Consider the following 20081-nt stretch of genomic DNA (forward strand, 5'->3'; position numbering starts at 1 on the left):
GCCTCACACCTCTCTCCTGAGTGGCTCCTCCGGAGCCAGAGCCGGGGGAGACCTGACGAGCCTGCCCACACAGAGGCAGGGCCAGCCCGGGACCCTGGCCAGGTGCCCAGAGCTGACCTTCACCAGCTCTAGTGCAGGCAGGTCCCGAGCCCTCCTCTCCTTTCCCAGGACCGCAGGGGCAGGAGCTGGGTCCCCAAGGCCCAGGCCTAGTCCATGCCGTGACAGATGCCAGGGCCGACAGGGAGCCAGATGGGTGGAGCCCAGGGGCACAGGGTCCCGCAGAGCTGGCGGCAGCAGTGGCAGGGGACACCCAGGCCTCTCCTTGGCCGGGGAAGCTTGAGGTGTCCCACCGAGCCTGCCCCGCCCGGGGGGAATCCCGGAGCCCCTCCATCTGGCACTTCATCCCCAGCCCGCCTCGAGCCTCTAGCATGGAGAGGTCTTCCAGTAACCCCCCCAGCTGCTAGTTGGGCACCAAAGCCCCCTCCCTTTCCCCACAGCCCTGCCCTGTCCTGCCCCAGATCTGCTCCTACAGTCCAGCACCCCAAGCCTCAGATACCGACCCCCACCCCCGGCCTTAGCCGACCTCAGGCCTCCGCACGGGGCTGCCTAGCTGCCCTGGCCGGGCCGGGGTCTTCCCTGGGAGGATGAACCCTCATGCTGATTCCTGACTCCAGCCCACCCTGGAAGGCCTGGGGGTCCCGTGAGTGGCAGGCTGGGTGAAGAAATGACACATGACAAGCTGTGGGGATACTGAGTGACTCGTGTTAATTTCAGGCAGCTCCCAGCAGGGGATTCTCAGAGGGCACCTCTGGCACTCAGTCTGTCCACCAGGGCCCGGAGCTTCTCGGACAGCGCCACCTGCAGGGAGGAGAGGGGGGTACGATGGGTGGCCGTGGGGGGAGAGAGGGCACAGGGCGGGTTGATGATGTGGGCCCTATACCCACCTGGTACAGTGCAGGCTGCTCAAGCCGCCTGTGGGCAGGACTCAGACGGCTCAGGGACTGCTGGGCGAAGGCTCTAGATTCGGCCAGAGATGGGAGGGGCTCACACAGCTGCGGGGAAGAGGGAAGAAGGGGCTGGCTCGAGGTCAGGTGTCCGAGCTTGATGTGAGTTGAAGGTGCAGGCTAAGGGGGTGGGTGGCTAGGGGCTGTCACCTGTCCCTGCTGGACCCAGAGTCGCAGCAGCGGCTCCACGTGCGCCGGCCTCACGGTACAGGACTCCTGGGTCCCTCGAGGCCAGACTCTGAGCTCCTGGCCAGCCTGGGGAGGTGGCTCCTCTGCTAACTGCAGCACGTCTAACAGCAGAGCCCCTGTGTGTGTGCGCATGTGAGGGCGCCAAGCATGCACGGGGCCTGGGGCCTCGAGCTGAACTGCGGAGGGTGGGAGGGGCCTCACCATCGGAGCCCAGGAGCCGGAAGGCAGCCTTGCTCCCAGGCAATGTCTGCTTCTCGGGGTCCTCGGTCAGCTTCATCCGCGGCTGGCCTCCCACGGACACCAGCTACAGGGACAGGGTGCTGAGCTAGCTGGCCCCTTCTCCCCGGACCCATGGTCCATCCCCAGCCCGCCCCCACTGGGCCCCGGACCCTGTCTCCACCTTGTAGACACAGCCCAGGGAAGGCTGGCGAGGGCAGGTGACCACGCTGGTACCGATGCCGATGACGTTCACCTCACTGCCCTGGAGGGGGGTGGCGGGGCGGGGCACTGAGCTCGGTCAGCATCTGCAGGCCCAGGGCCCCCCGAGCCACCCTCTGGGCTGCCCCTGCCCCGCCTACCTTCTGGGCCAGCCTGGCCAGCTCCTCCTCATCAATGTTGTTGCTGACAGCAATGGGGATGGACTCCAGCCAGGGCACCCGGAACCTGTGAGGGGGGCAGCCCCTCAGACGTTCCTGACTCACCCGGTCCCCTCCCAACCCAGTCATGCTGTCTCCCCGCCACCTGATAAACTGCCCTCAGCCACACTGGCTCTGGCCTTTGTGCCTATGGGCCCCGGAGCAAGCCCACCCCAGCTTCCTTGCCGAGGCTGCAGTACCTCTACTGAGGTAGCAGCACATCAGAGAGCCTCACGGTGGGAGAGGCACGGTCCCTCCCTCCCTCTGTCCTATCCCAAAATTCCCGAACCGGAGGGGGTCTCTCAGAGGGCAAAGCCCCTCCCACGGGGACTCACTGGGCCGCCACTGTTCGGAAGACGCCACGGGTCTCCTGAGCCTGCTGAAGCAGGTCGCCACTGTCCAGCCTCACTCCCACTGCCTGGTAGCCCAGCTCCCCCAGTGCCAGGGCTACAGCCAGGAAGTTGGGGAGACCACTCCTGCAGGTGGGGACACGGGGCTGGGGGTCTGCCGCTGCTCTGCTGAGCCCACCCTGGGGGAGGCCCGGGCCTCACCTCTGCACACTGTAGGTGTCCAGCAGGCCCTGGAAGGCCCGGGGAAAGGCCAGGGCATAGGCCACAAAGGCCGCCCGCTCACCCCGGTGTGGCTCCTGAACCCCCAGCCCCAGGTGGCCACACACACGCTCCAGCCACGTCTCCACGCAGGCGGCCAGGTCCACCCTGGGGCCCTGGCCAGCCGCTGGAGCCAACATCTATGGAGAACGGTTGGTGAAGGACGGAGGACCCAGAGCGCAGGGTGGGGACGGGTTCAACCCCAGCAGAGTCTGAGCCACCTGCCTGCCGGCTGCCCAGTGCCGCACTGAGACCACCTGCCCGGGGTGGCTTGGGTGGGCCAGGCGTGGTATCTGCCTGTGCGCAGAGCAGGGACTGGCTGACTGGCCTCTCCTGCTCCCCGGGAAGGGCTCGGCTTGGGGGTCTGCCCTCTGGAGTCCAGCTAGGGGGACAGGGGTACTGACCGGGTCAGGGGGCACCTCGGTGCCTGAAAAGGAAGTGATGAAGGAGTGCGCCAGGGTCCCGGCCACCGGCACGCCCCGCAGCTGTCCTGCGAGCATGTTGCTGCTGCCATCGAAGCCTGGGTCAGGGCATCAGGCAAAGTTGGGGGACTTCAGGCACTGAAGGGGGTCTCAGGGCTGGCCTCCTCCTCCCCCAAACCAGGCCTCCGTCTCCTGGCCCTCACCGCCCAGGTAGCTGTAGGTAGAGGCGGTAAGACCCCCGTCGGGGCCCTGAGCCCGCCGAAGCCCCAGCTCCAGCAGCCGCTTCTCCGGCCCTGCGATCAGGCGAAGCCGCGCGGCGTTCGTGGCGATGAGGCTGCGGGAGCCAGGGGGCAGGGGACCCGCAGTGAGGGCCGGGAAGCGCGGCCCCTCCCGAGAACCCGAGCAGCGGGAGCCGGAGGCCCCTGCCAGCATCCCGGCCCAGCGCTCCGCCCCCACGGGCCACGCCCCACGGGTCCGGGCCCGGAAGTCAGGCTCCTTCTCGGGGAGCCCAGGCTTCCGGCCTCGAGCGGGAGACCGGGGTCCCGCCCCAGGCCCCACCTGGCGCCCCGGGCCCCACCTGGCGTAGCTGACCAGGCAGAGGAGCGGCGTCTCCAGCAGCTGCACCACCAGGAGCGGCCCGGACACCTGCAGCAGCGGCACCTGCGGGGCGGGCTGTCAGCTCGGCGCCGCCCGGCCCTGCTCTGGCCCACCCCCCCGTGCCCCGCTCCCCCCGCACTCACGCCGGGGAAGGCGAGGGAGCCCTCGGGCAGGGCCCGCACCGTCACCCCGGAGCAGTCGAGGGCACGAAGATGCTGGAAGAACGCGGGGTCTGTGTCTGGGGGCAGCACCGAGGCTAGGAACTGCACGTCTGGGGGCGACAGAGGCCGTGGTGAGCGAGGGCTCGCCGGCGCGGCCGGGCGCAGGGGGGGCTGCCCAGGGCGGGGGGGGGGGGGCTACCTGCGTCCCTCAGGCGGAAGGCGCGCACGAAACGCACGCAGTCGCGCAGCCCCGCGGCCAAGGCAAAGGCTCCGCCGAACGGGCAGCGGCGGAAGAAGAGCTCGAACTCGGCCGCCTCCTGCGCCCGGCCGGCGCGCCAGTAGCCCAGCGCCATGGTGGCCTGGTACAGGTCGGTGAGCAGCGGCCGCGCCGCCGCGCGCCCCTCGGGGTCCTGCTCCGCCGCCATCGGACTCTGGCCGCTGCCCTGGCGCCCCGGACTCTGGCCGCCCCGCCCGCGTGACGCCGCGCTGGCCAGGGCCCGCCCCGCCAGCGGGTTGGGACACCATGGAGCCACCGCCTTTCCTGGCAACCAGCACCGTCAGGGCGGGCCGCTGGCCTCCGGACGCTCTCTGAGCGGTCCCAGCAGCCGGACCGTGGCTGGAGGTGGGCGCTTGTGCTCCCGCCGGTCAGCGCAGCTCCCCCTGGCCCCTTGGAGCATGGTCTGTCCTGCCCCCGGCCGCGCGGCCAAGTCCGGGCAGCGCGGGGAGAGGGTGCAAGAGGGCAATTCGAACTCCACGTCCAGCTGGACTCCATCCTCGCCTGCCCAGAAGCCACCCCAGGCCTGAGCAGGGCAGCTTGCAGCCGGCACCGCACCAAGGCAAGGCCCACGCCACGCTGTCGGGGTAGCAGGGTGGTGCCGACAGAGCGAGGGGGCCGCTCATCCACCACCAGCTGGCACCGAAGGCTCTCGGGTCCTGCACGCTGAGCCCCACACGAGTCCTGAGGACCCCTGGAGGCCACCAGCTCTGACCAGAGTAACCCCAACCCACTCTTTCTCACGAGCCAGGCTGGGTCTAGGGGAAGAACCGCTAGTGACACAAGTCCTGCTCAGACTGGGAAGGGGGCTGGGGGCCCAGGCAGGACAGGGGGCACAGCTCCACAGGGCAGTACGTCATGGGATCTGTCAAGGGCCCGGGCCTCCAGCAGGCGGCAGGGGCCTCAAGGCTAAGGGAAGAAACCCAGCCTCCTTCCTAGAAACGGTTGGATACCTGGCAGGGTTGTAAACAGGTCAGACCCGATGGGGCACGTGACTGTAGTCACAACAGCAGGGCCAGGACGGCCGCTGGGACCCCTTCCCTGGATAGTTCCCGAGTGGCACTTCTGTACCCGTGGGGACAGCTCGGCGAGAGGAAGCGGAATGGAGGTGGTGGAAGGCCGGTTCGCCTCCCGCAGCGAAGGAAACAACGTACGCTGTTCGAGGTAGACCCGCACGTCCCACTTGCAACTGAGAGGCGAGTGAGCCAGGGGAACAGGAGGGGCAGGCAGAGGGCTGGGCTCACACAGCCACAGGGGGGCCGTGGAGACCCAGGAAGGGGAGAAGGGCCGTGGCCACTGGTGCAGAAGCAGCACCGTGAGATGCCGGCCAAGTCTGAGGCTGGGGGCCCGGCCGAGCGCGCCCACCCGCAGGGCCCACACCAGGAGAGGAGCCAGGGGGTGGAATCTCAGTCTTTATTGGCTACAAGGCTTCACACGCTCAGGCCGGTGCCAGGGCTCAGATCTTGTTGAAAGCAGCAATGTCGACGCTCTGCACCTGTGGAGAGGGAGGCTGGCGGTCACACGGGGCCCTGTTTCCCAAAGGCCCAAGCGCCCACGTGCCTGGCCAGAGGTCCACTTGGGACACCCCCAGGCCCCTACCGTGTGGGCCCCCTCACTCACGTGCTCCTCGAACTTGGTGATCTCCTCTTCCAGCAGGTCCGTGCCCACCTTGTCGTCCTCCACCACACACTGGATCTGTAGCTTGTGGATGCCGTAGCCCACGGGCACCAGCTTGGAGCCCCCCCAGGTCAGCCCGTCCAGCTGGATGGAGCGCACACACGCCTCCAGCTGGGCCATGTCCGTCTCGTCATCCCACTGGGGAGGAGACGGGAGGAGAGCTGGGTCAGAGCCCACTCCCACCATGAACACAGTCTGAGCTGACTCCTGCCCTGCCCGGCGCCGATCCCTCCAGGACCACAGGGCACCGGGAGGGGAGGGTCAGAGGCGAGCCACTCACAGGCTTGACGTCCAGGAGGATGGAGGACTTGGCCACCAGGACAGGCTTCTTGGCCTTCTTCTCGGCGTACTGCCGCAGCCTCTCCTCCCTCAGCCGGGCAGCCTCCTTGTCCTCCTCCTCGTCGCTGCCGAACAGGTCAATGTCATCGTCCTCGTCGTCCTCTGTGGCGGTGGCCACCTTTCTGGTGGGAGGCTCCACTTGGCGCATGGGAGACACGTGCTGCCACACGGAGGGGAGACTGGGACCCATGCAGCCGGGGCCCCAGGCCTCCAGCCCTCCACTGCTGCCTGGGCCAGCCCACGTGGGGGCCGGAGGCCAGGAGGACCTCCTGCTCCTCAGTGCCAGGCGTGGGTCCCTGGCGGGGGAAGGGCCCTCACCTGGGTCTGCGGAGCTGTGGCCCGGTGCGCGGGCAAGCTCTTCTCTAGTGCACTCAGCCGGGCCTCCAGCTTGGAGACAGCCTGCTGCAGATCCTGCACCACTGCGGGGGCAAAGGGGATGCTGGTCAGGCAGCAAGTGCTGGCGTGGGGGCCCCCGCCCATCAGGCCCAGGGCCTCACCCCCTCGCAGGCTCTGGTTCTCCACTTCCAGGCTGGCAATCCGGATGACCAGCTCACTGTGGTCTCCACCGGGCCCGCTGGAGGCCCCAGGGCCTGAGCTCTGCAAGGCAGGGGGAGAGGAATGGCTCATACCCCAGCCTGCTCCTTGGGGTCCCCCCCATTCACAGCCATTCTGAAGCAGAGCCCTAAGCTCGATGAGAAGCCCATCAAGCCCCACGGGGCCCTCCGGCCATGCTCCACCCAGGCAGGGGGGAGGAAGCCCACGCCCCAGTGGCATGTGGCACCCTCAGCCGCACAGGACAGGAAGCAGGGACCCAGGGCGGCCCTAACACGGAGGCAGCACAGAGCTGAGCCAGGGCTGCCACTGCTGGGCGGGTGGGAGGAAGCAAAGGACTCACAGCTCCAGGGGCAGCCAGACCCAGCGCCTCAGGAAGACCGGGCAACACAGCCTTGAGCTGGAAACAGGAGGGGACAGCAGTGGAGGAGCCCACCGGGGGCAGGAGGAAGGAGCATGCCAGTGCAGGGGGCAGCCACCCCGCAGCAGCCAGGGCCACACACCTGCCTGCCTTTGAAAGCTCTGGGGGACCCTGGCCTGGCCACCAGCCTCCTCTGGTTCCTCCCTGACCACGAGCCCCCATCATCTGACCCAGGCAGCACTGCCCAGGAAGCTCGCCCACAGAACGCCACAGCTCAGACCCAAGTTACACCCCAGAGGCCTGCATGCAGGCCATTCAGCAACCCCTACACCCCAATGCAGTGGCTCCAAGGATGGTGCACAGTGCACCTGGCCCTTTCCAGAGGACTTCTGCCCTCCTCCAATGTCCAATCAAGATAAAGACCTGGGGCCTGGGGCCCACCCACCAAGCAGCCATAAGGAAGCCATAGGGGTGGCCTCCTCCCCTGGTCTGCACACCCCCAGGGCGCTACCAAGGTGAAGGTCTCCAGAGAGGACAGGCTGACACATGCCTGGCTCCCTGCCCTGGGGCCAACGGGCAGGGCTAAGCTGACACCGTCTCCTAGACCCACCAGCTCCCACCGCACAGAACTCCCAGCAGAGCTGGCCAAGTGGCACGTGTGGCTGGGGAAGGAGCACTGACCAGCCCCCAGGACCAGAGTGGGCTCTGCTCACACCACCACCCTCCTCAGAGCAACCCAAGCGCCCACCCCCAACCTCCTACTCTGGTCAGTAAATGGCAGCCCCACCCACCCACAGCTGACCACCCCTGCCGAGTCTCAGCCGCCAGCACCTGGCACGGGACCTCCTCTCCAGCCTACTCGCCACGGCTCAGCTCCCAGGAGCAGCTGTTCCCCACGACGCCCCGCCAGCCCCCGCCAACCTGCATTCTCAGGCCCCATCCCCTCAGCAGGCTTCCCCAAGGCCAGGCCGTCTCTCCCGGTGGATCTATGCCCGCTAAGCAAATGAACCAGGTCCCGGTGCCTCAAGGCAGGCTGGAGCCTCAAGCCTTTGCCCTGCCGTGCCTGCCGCCTGGCCCCGGGGACCTCCCGACACAGCCCCGGCAACACCACCAAGTGAGGGCCAACTGTGGATGGGTCCCGAGGATGCAGGCTCTGGGCGGGCAAGGCCCCACCTGCTGCAAGGCCAAGAGGAAGTGGCAGGGGAGAGAGCAGGCTGTTGGCGACCGTGGGGTCACCACCGCCCGGCCCAGTAAGCACCGGGCCACTCCTCGGTGTCTAGGCCCTGGGCCCACCCCGCCCACCTGGACTGAGAAGGAAGCCAGGGCGCTCGGTGAGGCGGGCCCAGCCACCCAGTCCAGTCGGAGTCCACAACAGCAGGCCACAGGCAGCCACCTGGAGGCCTCGGGGGCAGTGCCCTACCAAGGTTCCGAATCCAGAACCCTCCATCCCGGCCTCCAGCCCCGTGCCTGGCACCACACACAGTCCCCAGGAACGTCTGGAATCCCAGTGTCTGCTGAGCCCCACTCTACCCCAATCCAAGCGTGGGGCTGGGCCAGCAGCACCCTTCCCGGGTCGGCCGGCAGCTGAATGACGTCCCTCCGAAGTTCACGTGGAAGCCCCTGCCGCCAGGGCCTCAAAGTGGGAGATTATTTGAAAACGGGGTCTTCACAATGGTAATCAGTCACAATGACGTTACTGGAGCGGTCCTAATCCAACGACTGGTGTCCTCGTGAAAAAATTTGGAGAGAAGACACAGGAAGAAAACAGCCGTCTACCAAAGAAGAACCGACCCCACCCACACCCTGATCCTGGACTTTGAACCTCCCGATCATCAAAAGATAAATTTCTGTTGTTCCGTCACCTGGTCTGTGCTGCCTCATTATTTACAGCTGCCTAAGCAGACCAGTCACCAAGCCCTAACGGGTGCCCCGGTGAATTCCCTGAAGACCAGGACCCCGAAGTTGACGCCAACAGCCAGGGCCCTGAGGCCCAGTGGGGCAAGAGTTCCAACAGCCTAAGAATCTCAGGGCCGCAGCCCCAGAGCTGCTGCGCCCCTGGCTGCAGACTTCTGAGCACTGGAGCCCGACACGCCTGGCCTGAGCGCAGAGACCTGGCGCCACCGCGATCCCGCGGCTGCCCGGCCTGAACCTGCTCAGGCCAGTGGGGGCGGCAGGCGGGATTTGGGGCTTATGGGCAGAAGGCCAGGCAGGAGCATGTGGGGGCCACGTACAAAGCAGGGCCTGCTGGGCAGACGGTGGCGGCACCGATTCCTGGGGGACACCCACCCAGGGCCGCCCAGCTGATGGCCAGGGGCCAGCATATGTGAGCTGAGCCAGCTGGGGCAGGTAGAAAGTTCCCAAATACGTCCCCAAACCCTGTAAAAAGATGACCTCGCGTGGCAAAAGGGACTTTTGCCGATGTGATGAGGTTGAGGGTGTGGATGTGGGGAGGTGACCCTGGATTATCCAGGTGGGCCCAGTGTCGTCGCAAAGGTCCACATAAGACAGAAGCAGGAGAAAGAAATGCGACGGAAATAGACGTCAACGCTCGGGACGCTGCTGGCTAGAAGCCGTAGGCCGAGGAACGCGGGCAGCTTTCTCAAAGGTGGAAAAGGCAAGAAAATGGATTCTCTCCTGGAGTCTCCAGAAGGAACACAGCTCTGCTGACACTTGGCCCTCGAGGCCGGGACACCACTCTGCAGCCCAGACAATGCTCTGAGCAGGAAGGTGAGGCAGCGGGGCTGCCACCCCGAGTGACACACTCCCGGGCCAGGCCAGGGCCAGACTGGACATGACCGTTTCCCTCTCCTGATCTCATGTGGGACGTGGAGCCCGAGCTGGGCTGCAGGGCCCCTCTCCGGGCCTCAAATTCAAGACGGTGGTGACTCTGTGACTTGGACTCAGCACACCCTGTGAACCCATGTCTCCGGGGAGGGCCTCGCCTAAGAGGGAAGGGAGGAAGCACGGCACGCGCCAGCCCTCGCACTCGGAGCAGGGAGCGAGCACGAAGGCAAAGGCCTCAGGCCTGGTACCGCGGGAGCAGCCGCGGCAAGGTGGGGAGTCCCGGCGACCGCCCGCAAGCTCAGCAGGGACGCGAGAGGAAGGACGTCTCCTCTGGCCACGTGGGGACACAGCGCTGCACGCCGCACCCCGGCTTTGCTCCAGAGGGGCAACGTCATCATCGGTACCAGGGGAAACGCCAGGCATGCTGTTTGGCGTGAGGGCGGTACTCACTCCGGCCAGGGACTTCTGGATGTTTTCTCTGGCTCTCGCGATGTCACGGAGGATCACGCTGGCGCCGTTCTCCTGCAGGTGGTGCAAAAAGAACAACTCTTTAATTTAAAAAAAAAAAAAAAACAAAAAAAAAAACAAGAACAAAAACTTAAAAAGGCAGCCTCGTGGGGAGAGAGCAGGAAAAGCCCTGCACAAAACAAAAGCTCACGGGGCTGAGGACGGAAGAGGATGGAGTCCTGTGGCCCTGACGACAGGGCCTGAGGTGCATGCGGCCTGCAAGCCCAGCCAGGCCACGTGTTGCAGGTCCTGATGGGCATCTAGAGATGCTGGGAGCGCCTTGCCCACACGAGGCACAAGAGCAGCTCCAGCGCCTCAGGAGCCGGGCAGCCGCCCTCTGAAGAACCAACCCCAGCATCTGCAGCAGGGCCACCTGGGCCCAACGTGCCGTGTCCCACTGTGCTGGCACAGACACCCCGAGACCCCAAGCGCAGCAGCCCCTACCTGGCGTGAGGAGCCGGCCACGGGCCCGTTCATCTGCTCGTAGAATTTCCTTTCTGCATCGTCATATTTGAACTTGTCAAACCAGATCTTCTCGTGCACGAGGAAGTTTGTGGCCATTTTCCTGTTGAGAGGGGAGGAGAGACTAAGACAGCCTGGCCGGGAGGAGGGGGCACCTCCTTGCAGACCCCAGGGCTGGCTTGCACAAGCGCCCCTTCCGACAGCCCGGACCCCGGTCCTTGGGTGACAAGGGCTCCAGGCCCCAGGGCAGAGCACCAGAGGTTCTCGGCACGGACCACAAGGAGCCTGCGAGCCCCTCCCCCACCCCGTGCGGGCTTCCTTCACCCGCTAAGGCGGGTGGTCCCCAGGCCAGTCCCCAAGACCAGCGGCTCTCAAAGCATGGCCAGGAGCCTCTGGGGGTCCCCAAGATCCTCCTCCCTTTTCCAATCGCACAACTATTCAAGGCTGGATTTGTCAGACAATATACACCAACAGACAACACACAAGCAAGTTTAAGAATCCAGCTGCCTCCTATTAAGCCAGACACAAAATTTGCAAAAATGTAAAACAAGCCCACTTAGTTCACTGAACTTTTTTGTTACAGGAAAGTTATTTCCTGCACGTCATTAACATGTAAAAAGCTTGTTATTATTTTTCAACAAATAAGTGCTTCTACGTTTCATTACTAACATAGGAAAAACTAACACACAAAACAAAAACTCTTTTAGTATCACAAAACAGCAAGTTTGAGAACTGCTGCTCTAGACCAGGGCCTGGCAAATTCCGGCCTGTGAGCCAGATCCCGCCACTGTCCGTTTTTGCAAATCGCTGTATTGGCACATCTGCAGTCTGCTGCTTTCCCGCCGCTCGGCAAGGCGGGGGAGCTGCCACCGACCTGGGCCCAGAGCCCAAACTCTCACAGATGACAAAGTCTGCTCAGAGCCGCCCTGTCCCTCACCAAGTGCAACAGAAAACGACCCAACCTCACCAACCAATTCTCTTTGCTGAGGATGCCAGGCCATCACTGGACCTCGCCAGGTGTCCCCCCGTGACATGGGAGGTTGAGCTCCGTGACTCCCCTCCACCCCACCTCGAAGAGGCATCGCTGAACAGTTTCAGTTCCACGCCACCCCGCACGCACACGTACTGCCTGACGGCGACCGCCCCCCCCTCCCCCGCCGGTGGGCCCCACGCCCTGCCCCTTGCACCGAGGCCAGGACCCCATCAAAGCAGCACATCCAACCCCACCAAGGAGCCGGGGGCTCCCGCCGGGAGTCTGGGGTCAGGGGAGGCCCCTCCACGTCCCCTCTGGCGCCACCTGCGGCCCAGGGCCTCTCCCCACCGGGGGGCCCCCAGTCTGCCCTGAGTCCAACCGTCTCTGCCCGCCTGCCTGAGCCCAGTGCGCTACGGGATCCCTTCCATGGCCAGGCTCTGGCCTCCAGAGACCAGCTGGCACCGCCTGAAACCGCTCTGGGGGCCCGACCCCTGGGTCCACGGGCTGCAGGCAAGTTGGCCTCACCCAGCGGGTGTCTTCCAGACTCAGGCCGCTGGCCCAGCAGCGTGCCAGAGCGCCTGAGACGCCCACCTCACCTCAGGTGGCTCTGGACAAGGAGACGGGGGAGACAGTGGGACAGGTAGGCAAGTGGCCCAGTGGGGCTTGGGGGCCAGGAGCCTTCATCGCTCCCCCGTCCCATGAGAGTCAAGGGAGACCGTGGAAGTTGCCTGGGCAAAGGGGAAAGCCTGCGCAAGACAGATTCAGGCCCACGTGGACCCCTTCCCTCCCCCAACTTGGTGGGGGTGACCCCAGAGGCTGCAGTGCCCCAGGGGCAGATAGCTCTCCCTGCCCGACCCGCGCCAGCATCCAACTCGCTGGTCCAGGAGTGCTGGGAGGAGCCCCGCCGGGGTGGGGGCAGGGAGGGGAGCAGCCGGCCACCCGGCCCGGGGAAGCCCAGGCACCCGCCCGGCACGTTTTCCCTACTTGGGTCTCAGGCTGGACATGGAAGGGCCAGACCGGGCGCTGGGTCGGTGAACCAGGGACGGAGCTTCGAGGCGCCAGGCCATGCGCAGGGCCTCGGCGGCGTGGTGGCGGCACTCCGCGCTGTCGTAGGCCGGCTTGCTGAGCCAGGGGGCCTCTGCGTCCTTGTGCAGGAAGTACCGGTAGGGCAGGGCAGAGGGGGCCTCCTCGTCCGCCCGCCGCGGCCCGAGCCGCCGGCTTCCCACGGCGTTGCGGCCCCGCCGGTCTCTGCGGCCGCGCCGGGCGCCCTCAGCCTGACCGGCTCGCTCCTGCAGGCGCACCTTCCCAGCGGGGTGGCCGTCAAACAGGGCCTCGTAGAAGCCCCTCTCGGCCGCGTCGTAGCGGGGCTTCTCCAGCCACACCTCCCGCACCAGCGCCTGCAGGCTGCCCAGCGGGGGCTGGCCGTTGGCTGGAGGGCTGGGCTGGCGGACGAGGCGCAGGTCGGGGGCGGCCGCCCACTGGCCCGTGTCGGGAGCCCCCTGCCCGCCGCTCCCCTCCGCGGCCAGCAGCAAGGCCTGAGACCGCTCCACGAACGCCCGCTCAGCCTGGTCAAAGGAAGACTTGTTGACCCAGACACCCCAGGTCACGTGGTGGCAAGCCACCTGGCTTCCGTGGGCGCAGAGGGCCCCAGGGGCCAGGGCGGGGGGCTGGGCTGCCTGGGCGGCCGCATCTGCCAGCCTCTGGCGGTACAAGCTCTCCGCCTGGTCGAAAAGCGGCTTGTCCAGCCAAACGTGGTCGGCCGAGAGGCCCACGAGGGCCAGGTCCGCCTGGCTGAGCCAGCCCTTCGGGGAGCGCTTCCTCGGCTTCTGCAACGGCTTCTTCCCGTCGTGGTGGCTCTTCCCGGGCTCGCTGCTGCCGCTGCCGTTGGGGGCATCCGCCTCCTCGGCCTCATCCTCCCGGCCCGGCCCGTTCACGGCCAGCGCCTCGGCCGGGAGCTGCTGGGCGGCGGCTCTCGCGGCCTCTGGCTCGTAGACGCGCCGCTCGGCTTCCCCACACTTCCGCTTGTCTTCCCAGAGCGTCTCCAGGGCACAGGAGGCCTTCCTGCTCCTCATCTTCCACGCAGCGTTAAAAAGCAAGCACAAAGGGCAATTGCAACACCGCAGGCCGTGGGCAGACGGCGCCCCTGCCCCTCCCTGCTCGGCCGCCCGGATGGGGAGCCCCGGGGCAGCATGCACGGGGAGCTGGGGAAGCAGTAAACACACACGAGCACAGAACGCGTGCTGCGTTTGCGTGTGCGTATCCTCCTAACTGCAAAACTTGTCTTTTCTCATCCAACATGCACCCAGGCTCTCCAAGGAGGCCCAGAGAACACTTTCCAAACCTCTTTGGCTACAGAAAGCTCTTCGGTGAACCCCAAGAACAGCTGCCAAATAAACACAGGACGCACTCAGCTAATTCAACTTTTACGTCAACAGCAAATGAGTTTTAGGACAACTGTGTCACGTGAGACGTTAGAGACTCACTCATTCTGAAAAGTTAGTCGCTGTTCACCTGAAACTTTAACTGGACGTCCTGTGCTTTTGCTAAGCCCAGCCACCTCCCTGAGGCACTGGGGCTTCTGTTTTACAGAAATGCACTTGGTGGTCACAGAGGATGGCCCCGCTCCTGGCACACTCTGCCTGATCCGAGTCCCCCACCCGCACGGCCACACCGCCATCCTGAGCAGTGCATGTTCCAAGGGAAGCTGCAGGATCTTAGCTAAGGGGAACCTGGGAGCAGAGGGTGGAGCGCCCACCCCTGCGAGGCCACACCAGGGGAGATGCCAGGGAGTGAGTGCCTAAAAGGGAAGGAGCCCAGTGGCTCTGGCAGTTAAGAATCAGGTTCCTTGGTCAGCGGCCGATGCCTCCTGACCAGGAGACGATCAACTCACACCCGTGGGTGCATCTGAACTAAAGGGACCATGTGGGAACCTCCGAGTCCTGTCCTAGGATGCGGGATCCTCCCCGCATTCCAGCGCCTTTTGGTGAAAGGGGCTCTGCACACCTGCCGCTGTGGCTACCGGATAAGCCCCCGTCCAGAAGCCGGGGCTCAGAGTAGCCCTGAGGGCTGCCGGGCCACAGGGCATGCACAAACGGCCACGAGGCGATGGCCTCGGCCCTGCCGCTGGCACTGGGGCCCCATCCTGCTCCGGGCATGGTGCTCCGTAAAGGCTAGCCCCTCGCTGGGCAACCCAGAATTCTACAGTGGCCCCTATTCAGCAGAACCAAGGGGCCTGGGCCACCGCAGCCTCTGGCTAGAAGCAGCTCAAGCCCAGAAAGCCCTGGAGGCCAGTCTGCTCTTAGGGTGCACCTAGGGGTCCCCGAGCTCACCCCTGGCTGGCCTGCTCTAGAGGACGGCCTTAACTAGCACAGGGACTCCTCCCCTCAGACCCTACTCTGGACCCTGTGCCGGCCCAGAGGCAGAAGCACAGGCCGACTGGCCCGGGGCTGAGCAGCTGGCCCCTCGGGGTGGCCCCAGCGCCTCCTGCTGCTGCGAGCTCACCGGCTGGGCCCTCAGCCCAGGAGCGGGGCCCCCAGAGGGCGCACCTTCACCCTTGCTGCCTCTCACCGCAGGGCCTGCAGCCCTTCCCTCACAGACCCCCGACCAAAACCAAAGCCCAATTCCCATCGCCCCGGGACGTGTGGGCCAAGTCCCGACCGACCTGGGACTTCAGGGAGACTCCCCTTTGTGCTCTGAGGGGCTCGCCGGGGTGTCTCACGGCACCCGATGCAGGGGCGGAGGCCCAGGCTCGGAGAGGTCCCTGGCCGCCCCCTCAAGCCTCCGTCCCTGGGCCAGCAGCACTTACCAAGGCCAGGCTGACCGCAGAGGCAGTGCTGGGGGGCGGGAGCCGGTGCCCAGGAGGCAGGGCACTGTGACATCACCCACTGGCCTACCAGGCGGGGCTTGTCTGCCCTCTGACCTCTCCAGCGGACCCTCACCAAAGCAGCACAGCGCGGGTCGGGGCTGGTCTGGCCCCTTCAGCCCTGCCCACCAGGCTGACCCCCCAGTGCGGAAGCCTTGCGTGAACCCAGCGGCCTAAACGCTGTCCTCGGCTCCTGACATCAGACCAGGCTCTGCTCAGAGCTCTAAGGGTCACAGTTCGGGGGAGGGGAGGCCCCTTCTCAAGACGCCCGTGAGCAAGGGGCAGGGCCTGAGACCAGGGGCTGGCCGGGGCGGCGGCGGCACCCTGCCCTGCCCACAGGTGCGGAAGGTGCACGCCAGTCCTGACCTGCTCACGGGGTGCCCACCCTACTGCCGGGGCAGGAGCTGGCTCAGCCCGGGAAGGCGCTGAGGCCACACCCAACGGGGGGGCGTGGGGAGGCCTGGGCTGGGGGTCCCCTGGCTCGGGTGAAGGGGACACAGGAGCCTGGGACGGGCAAGTACTTACTTTCACTTTGGTCTCCTAGGACAGCATGAAGAGAAAGCAGCAAAGTTAAAGGCAGTCAGACAGGGTGGCCCAAGCAGGCTGGGGGGCCTTCTCAGAAGCTGCTCGGTGAGGCGGCGTGGAGGCAAGCTTGGTGGGGAACAAAGGCGAGCACCGGAGCAAAGACCCAGCACCAAAATCCCGGGGGGGCGGCTGAGTCCGCGCTCAGGGTGGCGCTGCTCCTTCATCACTCGAAATGGGCAGATCCTGGGGTTCCTGTTAGCCGGAGCCAGGCAGCCCTGGGAGGCCCCATCTGAGCTCCTCATTGAGCTGAGCCAACCCGGGGAGGGGAGCCAGCACCTCGAGCGCCCCTCTGCCCACGTGGATCAGTGCTGCGGTGGGCTCCCCCACCCCTGCACTGCCACTGGGTCCAGACCGCTGGGCCAGGTGTAAGATGACAAGGACCTGGCTGAAGGTCTTGCCGGCCACCCAGCCCCAGTGCCCACGCCGGACAGGGCCTCTCCCTCAGCAGGGCCACTATGGGGGCGAGAGGCCAGGTGGGCAGGGTGCGCCGTCCCCGCAGGCCGGCACTGAAGGGTGCACAAGAGGACAGACGGGGTGCCTGGCCCTGAATCCACAAGAGGTGGCAACCAGGAGCTGAGGACCCAGTCAGCCCTGCCACCTAGGCCCCTGGCCTCCCCTGTCTACCCCACACCGCGGCCAGCGCCAGCATCAAGTCACCCCGGGACAGGGTGCACAAGGTGTCCTGTGGGGCAAACACAGAGGCTAGCAGGCAGGAGACAGGTCCCTGCCCGGGACCTCCGTGCATGCTCTCCGCAGACACCCACCATAGGGGCTTCTTAGCAGATGAGGTTCCCAGAGGGGGCGTGTGGCAAGGCTCTGGCTCAGGAGGAGGGCTCCCCACAGACACCGCACAGGAGCGCTGTCACCTGGGGAGGTGACCGGACAGCTGAGGGCTGCCTGGTAAAGCCAGTGCCAGGATGGGGCCCCCAGGACAGCCGGCACAGCCCCCGACGTCAGAGGCAGGGGCCCACCTCCGCTTCCTTGCGCTCCGCCATCCCTGAACGCGGCCCTGAACGCTCCCGTGCTCCTCGGGGCCCATCTCTCCCAGGAGAAGAACCACTCTGAGTCTGACCGCTTTCCCGCGAGGACGCCACCGGGGAAGCACAGAGCTCTCGGCTAGGGACCAGGCGTCCTACAGGGGCAGTCGGGCGTCCTCTCCCGCGCCCTCTCTCCCCGTAACAGTGGGGCACGCGGAGAAGAGCTCACCGGAGCTAAGACCCCGAGGAAGCGGTCCCACCCGGCACCCCGCACCTGCAGGGCCAAGAGCAAGCTGCCTGCCACTAAGGACCAGCCCCGGGGCATAAAGCACATCAAGACCGCTCCCACGAGAGGGGGCGCGAGGGGGCACGGAGGTGTGGGAGGCCCCGGAGGGATCACGGCCCACTCAGCCACCAGGATCTGGCGCGAAGGCAGCGGGCAGCTCTTCCTCTGCAACTCCCCCAGCCCAGCGCCCTGCAAATCAGCACTCCCGGCTGTGCTGAGGGACTCTGGGGGCTGCGGAGTCCTTCTCAGCCTCTGCCCAGCTGGGAGGGCAGTTCTTGCAGTGCCCGTACAGGGAAGCTGGCAGCAGTCCCCGACTAGGATACTCCTGGCTGGAGGGTCCTGAAGGTGGGGACATGGCCTGGCAGAGCCGTGCCCACCAACCTGCCAAGAGGTGCCTGTGAGGCTGGGTGAATGGGGAAGGTTTCTGGGAGGGGTGAGGGTTGCCCCCTCCCCCGGCTCCATCCTCCACACCTCGTTCTCATCCTCCAGACAGTCTCAGGTAACCACGTGCCCACATGACCCCATTGCAGTCACACACACGCAAGGGCTCCCAGGTCATCCACCCAGGGGTCAAAGCTCTCTGCCCCCCCCTCCACAGGAAGTGGGAAGCGGTGAGGTGTGGGGAGATGGGGCCGCTGGCTGGTCTGGCCAGTGCTGCACAATAGAGCTTCCACGCATGCAGTGTCCAAGAGGATGGGGCGAGCACTCGGCATGCTTCAGCCGATGAGAACGAGCCAAGCAGCGGGGCAACGGCACGGCAGTGACGCCCTCTGCTTTCCTGTAGAGGCGAACTCCACAGCCCCAAGCTCCTACTCAGAAGCTTTCCCACCTCCGACTCCTGGACAGTCCAGCCCCACTCAGAAATGCCAACCTGTCCTGCTGGCATGGAGGGGGGCCCCTGCACCCCAAGACTCAGGACTCACACTGCGGCTGCCCGAGTCACCCCACCTGAGGCCCAGCCAGCTGCATGACGTTTGTGCTACAATGCCGTGACCGTTGATTCTATTTCTATCCCAGTCTGTGGTGCCCTGGTCTATCTACCCTGACCGCCAGGTGCCTCTGCCCCCTTCCCTAGGGCGGCTCCAGCACTGCACGCGCCTCCTCGACCATTCTGAGTACACTTGACACCTCACACAGCTGGGAGACGGGAGTGGGGTAAACCGAGGCTCTGGGTCGGTGAGGTGAGAATCTGGGACTCCGTGTCTCATTCCGGGACCTGTACTTCACACAAATGTCACATTGCCCCCCACTTCGAATTCACACGTGCCATCTTAAAACAGGGACACAGGACCAGGGCTCATGCCAGCATTTCCTGCCTGCAGCCCTGGAAAAGCTGACACCAGAGCACGACGCGCTGGAGACGTTCTGTGTGTCCGCCTACTCAGGATCACCTTCAATAAACCTTCACTCACAAAAACACTGGTCAAGCATGTTTGCCCCCAGGCTCCTGTAGAGGAAGGCACAGCAGCCGCGCTCCAAGGTGAGGAGATGGAGAGCTGCAGGGCACCCCGGCACTGGCACGGGGCCCAGGCCTGACTGCCCCGCAGAGGTGGCAGAGGGCACCTGCTCCTCGGAGTCTGTGTGCCAAGCTTTCTCAGGGAACACCTACGTCTGGAGCTGAGCACGGGGTTGGGGCTCAACCCACCTATGATTGAGGGCTCCCTAGGAGGTAGGGGTGTCAGAGCTGCTTCTGAGGCAAGACCGGTCCTTCCCCGACCCAGGCCAGGCCTACTCCCTCACCAGTTTCTTGCCAGGGTCAATCTGCTCTCGTGACAAACAGGGACCACCCCAAAGTTCAGCTACACCAACAGCTCTCTTGCTCCAGGGTGGCCCTTCACTCTGCAAACCCTGTCGTGCTGGTCCCCGCCCCATTCCACCCCCTTGGCTCCAGGACAAGCCTTTCCCTCCTTCGTTCCACTTAAAGTGCCCACTTTTCAGGAAGGCATCCTCCTCCCCTTCAGAGATTGGCTTCCACATCGCCTCCTGCCCGGATCACCTTATCCAAATCCAGACCCTCCATCCCTCTCAGAACGCTGTATTTGAGTCGCCCAGCAATCACATCCTTATTCTTCCCCGAGTTCATGAGCTCTCCAGGTTCCACGAAGACTGGGTCCGTGCCTGTCCCCCAAGCCCAGAGGCCGACGTGAAGTAGGTGCTCCACAAACGTCGACAAAGAAAGGGGGGGCTACAGGCCCGGGTCACAGGTGCGCAGACATCCTTGTCACCCGCCGGGGCGGGGACCAGCGCGGCCGCGACATTCCCGCAGCCGCCCTCCCGCCGGAGCAGCCGCAGGGGTCCGGCCGGCACGTGGCCCGCGGGCTCCGCCCCTCTGCGCGGCCGCCAGCGCGCACCCGGCCCCGCGCCCCGGAGCCGGCCTGCCGGCGGCTCTCCAAACAAATCCCCGCCGGCGCAGCGCGGGCAGTCCCTCCCCCGGGCCCCGGGGCCTGGCGGCGCAACCCGCGGTACTCACACGCCAGCCAAGGACGCGGCGACCAACGAGGAAGACTCGGCGGCGCGCGACGGCAAAGAAAAGGGAGGGCCGCGCTGGCCGCGCACGGGAAATGAAGCAGCGGGCTCTACCACGCGCCGGGACGCGGGGGACGCGGCCCGCGCGCACGGCCCGTTGCGCTGCCTGCGCCCTCCGCGCGACGCTCCCCGCGGGTGCGAGGACAGAAGACAGTGGGAGACCGCCGTGGGGCTCGCCCTTTCCCGGAGGAGCTGGAGCAACCCGCCAGGCACAGCGCCGCCAGCTCCTTCCCCCCTCCGATGCAGCTCCGGTGGACTCGGCGGGCCCGGGCGGGGCGGACTGGCCGGCACGTGCCGGGT

General features: G+C 65.9%; 2 protein-coding genes and 1 long non-coding RNA gene across 7 annotated transcripts; 1 reads left to right on the top strand and 2 right to left on the bottom strand.

The window, feature by feature from the left end:
- Nucleotides 1–742: 742 nt before the first annotated feature.
- Nucleotides 743–4098, bottom strand: NAPRT (nicotinate phosphoribosyltransferase). 2 transcript variants are annotated; one of them, XM_059043311.2, is made up of 13 exons: nucleotides 3816–4098; nucleotides 3599–3726; nucleotides 3436–3518; nucleotides 3062–3192; nucleotides 2841–2956; nucleotides 2380–2576; nucleotides 2164–2304; nucleotides 1772–1856; nucleotides 1594–1674; nucleotides 1395–1497; nucleotides 1155–1309; nucleotides 945–1052; nucleotides 743–858 (listed from the first exon to the last, which is right to left on the bottom strand). In XM_059043311.2, exons 1-13 carry the CDS (start codon nucleotides 4039–4041, stop codon nucleotides 796–798), a joined length of 1617 nt encoding a protein of 538 aa, XP_058899294.1. In that variant the 5' UTR covers nucleotides 4042–4098; the 3' UTR covers nucleotides 743–795. The 2 variants fall into 2 exon arrangements, with proteins under 2 accessions (XP_058899294.1, XP_058899295.1); XM_059043312.2 differs by lacking the exon at nucleotides 1594–1674 and having other exon boundaries at nucleotides 3816–4090.
- Nucleotides 3367–10641, top strand: LOC136792927 (uncharacterized). Its single transcript, XR_010837548.1, has 2 exons — nucleotides 3367–3747; nucleotides 4974–10641. It is a non-coding gene; the product is annotated as an uncharacterized lncRNA (long non-coding RNA).
- On the bottom strand, nucleotides 5290–20051 carry EEF1D (eukaryotic translation elongation factor 1 delta). 4 transcript variants are annotated; one of them, XM_067017693.1, is made up of 10 exons: nucleotides 19252–19588; nucleotides 15933–15947; nucleotides 12530–13617; nucleotides 10555–10675; nucleotides 10054–10125; nucleotides 6404–6503; nucleotides 6225–6325; nucleotides 5848–6066; nucleotides 5511–5705; nucleotides 5290–5385 (listed from the first exon to the last, which is right to left on the bottom strand). In XM_067017693.1, exons 1-10 carry the CDS (start codon nucleotides 19336–19338, stop codon nucleotides 5347–5349), a joined length of 2037 nt encoding a protein of 678 aa, XP_066873794.1. In that variant the 5' UTR covers nucleotides 19339–19588; the 3' UTR covers nucleotides 5290–5346. The 4 variants fall into 4 exon arrangements, with proteins under 4 accessions (XP_066873794.1, XP_058899251.1, XP_058899249.1 ...); XM_059043268.2 differs by lacking the exons at nucleotides 12530–13617; nucleotides 15933–15947; nucleotides 19252–19588 and adding exons at nucleotides 6802–6858; nucleotides 19726–20051; XM_059043266.2 differs by lacking the exons at nucleotides 15933–15947; nucleotides 19252–19588 and adding an exon at nucleotides 6802–6858.
- Between the last annotated feature and the right edge of the window lie 30 nt (nucleotides 20052–20081).

Source organism: Kogia breviceps, chromosome 17 (genome assembly GCF_026419965.1).
Source record: "Kogia breviceps isolate mKogBre1 chromosome 17, mKogBre1 haplotype 1, whole genome shotgun sequence".
Classification (NCBI taxonomy): Eukaryota; Metazoa; Chordata; class Mammalia; order Artiodactyla; family Physeteridae; genus Kogia; species Kogia breviceps.